The 6385-nt window shown below is 34.7% G+C and overlaps 2 protein-coding genes across 3 annotated transcripts; both read left to right on the top strand.

Moving 5' to 3' along the window:
- The first annotated feature begins 223 nt into the window (after positions 1–223).
- LOC132309007 (glucan endo-1,3-beta-glucosidase 4) lies at positions 224–2883 on the top strand. Of its 2 annotated transcripts, XM_059807356.1 has the most exons (5): positions 224–653; positions 1453–2031; positions 2220–2250; positions 2404–2605; positions 2722–2883. In XM_059807356.1, exons 1-4 carry the CDS (start codon positions 593–595, stop codon positions 2561–2563), a joined length of 831 nt encoding a protein of 276 aa, XP_059663339.1. In that variant the 5' UTR covers positions 224–592; the 3' UTR covers positions 2564–2605; positions 2722–2883. The 2 variants fall into 2 exon arrangements, with proteins under 2 accessions (XP_059663339.1, XP_059663338.1); XM_059807355.1 differs by having other exon boundaries at positions 2404–2883.
- Positions 2884–4683: 1800 nt separating this feature from the next.
- Positions 4684–5774, top strand: LOC132310064 (uncharacterized). Its single transcript, XM_059808304.1, has 2 exons — positions 4684–5079; positions 5293–5774. Exons 1-2 carry the CDS (start codon positions 4740–4742, stop codon positions 5772–5774), a joined length of 822 nt encoding a protein of 273 aa, XP_059664287.1. The 5' UTR covers positions 4684–4739.
- Positions 5775–6385: the final 611 nt, after the last annotated feature.

The raw sequence follows: 6385 nt of genomic DNA, 5'->3' as shown, positions 1-6385 counted from the left end.
GTAGCATTGAATAGACTGAATGGTGTGAAAAAGGCGAGCATACCCTTGAGCTGACGGGTACTAAATTTCGTCCAACGAAATAATAGTATACAGTAGTAAAAGTTGACAAGAAGAGAAAAGAGAAAAGTGAAAAAGGTGAAATGCACATATCATCGCCATCATTACCATCATCACTTGTTCAACCCTCACACCACACTTAAATTCCAAAAAATTCCCTCCTTTACTTTCTTTTCTTCTCCTGCTTCCACCTTTTCTTGCTTTTTTGCATCTTCTCTTGCTTGTGCCCTCAACACACCACCGCCCCCAATGTCTCCTTCCTTTATCAAAATTTTTTTCTCTCTCTCTCTCAGGACGTAAATATTTTTATATATAAATAATAATGAAGGGTTCAAAATCCTCCATTTCCTTTTCAACAAGGTCATGATACTTAATTATCTGGTTTGAAATATATTTCTGCTTGTCCTTTTTTGTTTCAGATAAATCTAAAATCAGAACTAGCAGCTAGTTTGGAGATCGAACTACATCAAAGCTAAGGAAGACGAGCGCTCATTAGAAGGCAAAAAAGAAGAAGAAGGTTAGAATTTTAGAGAGAATGGGTACAAGGATTGTTCAATGTGTTATATTCATCCTATTGGGTCTGTTTCCCTGTTCAGGTGACTTGTTTGGTCTTCTTGTTCATCAGCACCATCATTATATATTATCTCCCTCTCCAATTTTGGTTTCATTTTTTATTTTCTATAATAATAAGGGCATCTATCTCATCATTCTGCTCTCTCTGTTTGTAAACTCCAGATGCTTTTCAATTCTCTTCTTTTCTTTTTATTATTATTTTTTTTTTCTTTCTTTCTTGGGCAAATATATCCATTTCCAACCAAGTCCATTTTAGTTTGCAAATGAAAATGTGGAGATGTGATTTCTAGACCAAGAATTCTTTTCTTGCAAAATACATTTATTGTAGATAGTGCTTTATCCAATTCATGAGTCATGTCATTCAAATATAAAATAATTATATGGTTGGTTGTTCACACTACATATTACTGAGAATTCTTGTTGATTTCAGACTGTGCCTTGTTAATTTTTCCCTACTTGTTCATGGATAATCACTCTGATTTGATGAATCTTAGTATATTGATCCATCATGAGATCATTTATTTCTTGATTAACTGAGAATTTAATCATTGAGAGAATCCCTTAATTCACAAGTTTTTTAGTGGTTGCTGCTGGTGAGCCGGAATTGCCTTAAATAATATACTAGTGTTAACAAATGGAGTATCAATTATGAATTGAAAAGATGTTTACCGATTCAAAATTCAATTATGAATGATTTAAATGATGTTTGGTGATTCAAATTTCAAATTTCAAATTTCAAATTTCAAATTAATAAACCCTAAACCCTGAAAATGTGAAGAAAAAGGGGGTTAATAATTACTTGGTTTGAATATATAAATTCAGGTTTAAGTAGTGCAACAGATCAGAGTGAAGAAAATATTGTTGTTATTGGACGCAAGAGAGAAGTAAAGCATGGGGAGGAGAAACAAGTAGATGATGAGCTACTAGTATTATCTTCCATTTCCACCACCCAAAATGACATCACTACTCCTATACCGACGGTTCCAACAATGAATATTCCCAGTAGTTCAGGTTCAGCAACAACTACTACTAATGTTCCAGTTGTGAACCCAGCGGTTTCAAATCCAGACTCACCACCAGCAACCACTAATAACCCGGTCATGAGTACTCCAACAACAACCACATCATCATCATCATCATCATCTTCGACTTCGAGTACTGGAAGCAGCTGGTGCGTTGCTAGCCAATCTGCACCGCAAATTGCATTGCAGGTTGCCTTGGACTATGCTTGTGGCTATGGTGGTGCAGATTGTTCGGCCATTCAGCCTGGAGGAAGCTGTTACAATCCCAATACACTCCGTGACCATGCTTCTTCTGCATTCAACAGCTACTATCAGAACAATCCCGTTCCTAATAGCTGTAATTTTGGTGGCACGGCTATTATTACCAACACTGACCCAAGTAATTCATTCATTATTTATTTATTTTTATTTGATTATTTAAGGCACCATTTTAATTAGTCTTAGCACATAGATATATACAGTACTACAAAAGCACATGCATGACTAGCTAACTCTGGTTGGCATTTTTAGATTAATGCTGATGAGTAATTTTTTTTTTTTTTTAATTTATTTTTATATATATGTCAGGTTATGAGACATGCCAGTATCCATCCACTAGGTATGTGTATATATGTATATGTTTTAATTTCCTCACCATTATATATATATATATATATATATATATATATTTGCAGTAGTAGCTTGGTTTTGAAATGAAAGAAATCAATTAATTATAGCTAATTGGTGGTGATTGAAATTGCAAATGATGCAGCACGAGCTCATCAGTTTTAAACACAACAAATTCAAGTGGATCAACAGTTTTTGGTGCAGGACGTCCTTCAACCCCCACAAGTGCAGCAGCTGCTTGTACTAGTTTACCAAATATCTTCATTTCAACAGCTCTCATCATCATGTTATTGCTAGCCCACTAATCACGTCCAAATGATTGAAGATTAATTCTGGGTTGCCAACCAGTTGGGTTTTTTTCTCAAACCAAGATTTTGAAATCAAGGCATCTCCATTCAAATCAATTGTTGTTTTATACACATACATATTTTAATTTTGTTGCCTTTGGTATATATATATATAGTGATCAAGGAGAGAGAATTGAATACGTACTGCAGCAAGGGGAAGATATGCAGCTAGCTACTTAATTGATGGCCGGGCATTTATTTGTATTGTATTGGCTTTAGAGTACATTAGATTCTTTTGTAAAGGTTGGAAATTAGCGAAAGCTTGGTTGAATTGGCAAGTGTGTAAAAAGAGTATTCTTCTATATATATATATATATATATAGAGCAACAACCATACAAAACTTAATGTCTGACAAGCTTCCATCCCCTTGGCCCTAACCCACCCCAAAAGTGAAATAAATTGGCAAATTAAAGCTGCCAAAAGGAAAAGGAAACATATACTCCTATACTAGCATGCTAGAAGTAGAGGACTTCAGGATAAATGATTCAACCAGGTGAGTAATTCAAGGACCAGATGATCAGCCAGCCTATATTATATATACAATACATATACTTCCATATATTGGTACAGCAGCTAGAATGAAGTTCAAGTGAACCAATTTAGCTTAATTGTTGATGCAGCTTAAATAAATAAATATATAAAACATAGAATTTTTAAGCAATAGAATTGTCGTGTCACGGAAATCAATATTCGGCAGCAGCAGACAAATAAAATAAGACCCAAACCATGTATTTACTTTTGTGTAAAATTGTTTATTACGCGGTGTTTCTATCAGTTCGTCCATTTCAAATTGAGTCACACTTGTATTAATGCATGCTTTAGATGGAAAGCATAAATAAATTGATGAATTCTTGTGATGCAGTAAAATATTATTACATATGCATTAGTCTTAGTCACTCATTGCTGAATATGACGTTGTATTAATGAAGTATAATTATTGATTTTTTTTTTTCGAGATAATTATTTATTAATTAGGTTTCAAGCAATGTTACAGACTTGTGTGTATGACTGCTGTTGATGTTAAAAAAAAAGTCCCTCCTGATTTTAAACATTTATTTTATTGGGCCACAATTAGCAGTTCATCAATATACAGACAATGGAAGATATATATATATATAGGAAATGAGAATAAGTGATGGAGGATTGCTCGCTCCGTGTTTGAGGCCGATCCTGATGACTATGACTTTGCCTAGTTTCTGTTGCTTGCTTCGACTTTGAACAAGAATAATTAATTAAAAATGAGTTGAGCAACTGGTTGGTTTGTAATTTGACATTTGTTTAATTGTGTTGAATGATCTATTTGAGGTCATCAATTTATAGTCAATTAATTCTTGTTGCATGATGATTCTGTTCACCCATAACATAAATCAACTAGTAGCAGTACTCTTATTAGAATATATATATATATGATTAATTATGACAAAATCTCTACACTACCTTGGATGGATTCTATTATCCTTAAAAGCCCCCAAGGGCCCATGGCATCCATTACAAACACCACTTGAATAAAGTAGAAGCTAGCCATGGTTAAGAATGTAAGAACATGATAAAGACACCTTTTTCTTTTCTTTTTTGAATAATGGACCTAACTTGTGCAGAAAACCGAAAAATAAATTAACAGGATAAAAGATAATATACTCCGTACATTTTATTTTAATTTAAGAAAATTTAATTTGAGTACAAGCTTTGTGGGACTTGATAAGTCACCTTAGTTTCTTATGGTTTTTATTTCAAAATATGTAACAGAGTGTAATATACCTACCTGATTTGTGCATTGTCTCATTACATAGTCAAACTTTCAACCACATCATATAAAAGTAAATGTGATAGTAAAACATTAATTATTTATTTATTTATATATATTATACTTGTGGAAGATTAGCCTAAACTTTATGATAGGGTGGATCCACATATACCATATCATGTCTTCCATGTCCAATTATTTTCTTCTTTTTACATTGATTAGTGGGTCAGGGAGGTGGGTGCGTAGCTGTCAAATATAGATATACATAGATGGATGGATGGATGGAGATCCATCCGTGAATTATTATGGTTTAAATTAGAAATGCGTAGATGGTCCATTAATGTATTTGCCATAACCATCACTTATTCTCATTTCCTATTAATCTCCTCATGGAGGACCTGCATCTCCTCCATCCCCTCCTCATACCCACAACCACAACCACCGCCACTATTGCTAGCACAGCGGTTGCCTCGGATGATCACGATTACAAGTATTATAATAATAATAATCATAATAATAATAATAATATATTAGTTTCATCAAACTGTATTTTATTGAGGGTGATCTCAGTGTTGTTGATTGGAATTATCTCCATCTGGGCGAACTACGAAGCCTCCAAAGGTTTCAAGATCACCATCATCAATGAGGCTGCTGACTCTCCCGCAGGCAAACGCTTCACACTCTTATACGTATCAAACGACAAAGCCACTCGTATACTCCTTAATCAAAGTAAGTCTATCGAAAACCTTCTTTACCCTACACCTACACCTGCAGATTATAAGAAGAAGCAAATAAAACATGTCATCCTCCGGCTGGCTGGCCGGAATCTGACCCACAACACCATCATCCACTACGAACATAATAATAATCATGAGTATGTGATACGTATAAGTCCTTCAATAATGGAACAGTCGTCTAATGTAAACCATGCGATGTTAACAGCAATCCAACAGGGTATGGCACGGATATGGCTATATAATGCCGCCGATAACGCAGTGTTCCACCACAGTAATATTACTACTGCACCTCCCATCTCTCTTATCAATGGCATGGTTGAGTACATAATTAGCATCTTGGCAGGTAAAGGTAATTCTGCTGCAGGAGGAGGCCGCTCGGGAGGTTATTCTGCATGTATGCCGGTAGAAGAATCTGACAACAACGTTTGCTGGAAGGATAGGGATCCTAAGGCGGTGGCACATTTCTTGAATTATTGTGAGGGCCACCGAGAAGGATTCATCAGACGGTTGAACCAAGCCATGAAAAATGGCTGGCACAATGAGACACTACTACTGGATTGTGCGTTAGGCTTGCCAGCTAAGCATCTTTGTGCATCCTACAAATCCTCATTATTAATGTACAATATCCATTCAAATTCATTGGATTTGGACTCCACCAATATTATCCCACCATGTTATCTAACTTAATTTTGTGTTAATTTTATTTTCTTAATTTTGTGTTAATTTTATTTTTTACCGCATACTATATATTATTTCTCCTCCTAACAATTAAACACATGATACACATCATGATGCACATACTTATTAAATTATTAATTCATTCGATGGTATCCACATGGTACCACTAAGGCAGTTAACCTAAATGTACGTTTAATTGGAATGCACGTGGGCCCGGCCAAATCTTCGACTACCGTCAATCGCCACCATTGATCCATGATATTAATCAGAATGGCAATGCATTTAAGTACAAACACAAAATTAAAGACATAGATACTTTATAATTTTATTTTGATAATGCATGTATATATGCCTCTATATATTTATTTATTTTTGTCATTTTCCCTACCCTTAGCTTCAATTTTTTTTGAAAATTAATATTAATAGTGAGTTTAATAGTGAGTTGTGGATATTATTGCTTAATTGACAACCCTCAAAATGTATCCTAAGTAATATAAATGATGGCTTTGTCAATTGTGTGTGGCCATCATGCAAAGAAGGTTGGATTTAGTAATGGTGAATGGTCTATTGGGGAAGTGAATTCACAACTCTTTGTGGGTTGTAATCAAAAGGAATCGGCG

Source organism: Cornus florida, unplaced genomic scaffold, assembly GCF_030987335.1.
Source record: "Cornus florida cultivar Cherokee Brave unplaced genomic scaffold, ASM3098733v1 CherokeeBrave_3.0.0_Hap2_Chr05, whole genome shotgun sequence".
NCBI classification, from domain to species: Eukaryota; Viridiplantae; Streptophyta; class Magnoliopsida; order Cornales; family Cornaceae; genus Cornus; species Cornus florida.
This window is presented reverse-complemented; position numbering and strand designations above follow the sequence as displayed.

Excerpts from the sequence above, each read along its gene's own strand:
- LOC132309007 (XM_059807356.1), top strand. The coding sequence starts at position 593 with ATGGGTACAAGGATTGTTCAATGTGTTATATTCATCCTATTGGGTCTG. Across the intron at positions 654-1,452 it reads GGGTCTGTTTCCCTGTTCAG|GTTTAAGTAGTGCAACAGAT; the intron begins GTGACTTGTTTG and ends ATATAAATTCAG. Across the intron at positions 2,251-2,403 it reads TGCCAGTATCCATCCACTAG|CACGAGCTCATCAGTTTTAA; the intron begins GTATGTGTATAT and ends CAAATGATGCAG.
- LOC132310064 (XM_059808304.1), top strand. The coding sequence starts at position 4,740 with ATGGAGGACCTGCATCTCCTCCATCCCCTCCTCATACCCACAACCACA. Across the intron at positions 5,080-5,292 it reads TCGTATACTCCTTAATCAAA|CAATCCAACAGGGTATGGCA; the intron begins GTAAGTCTATCG and ends CGATGTTAACAG.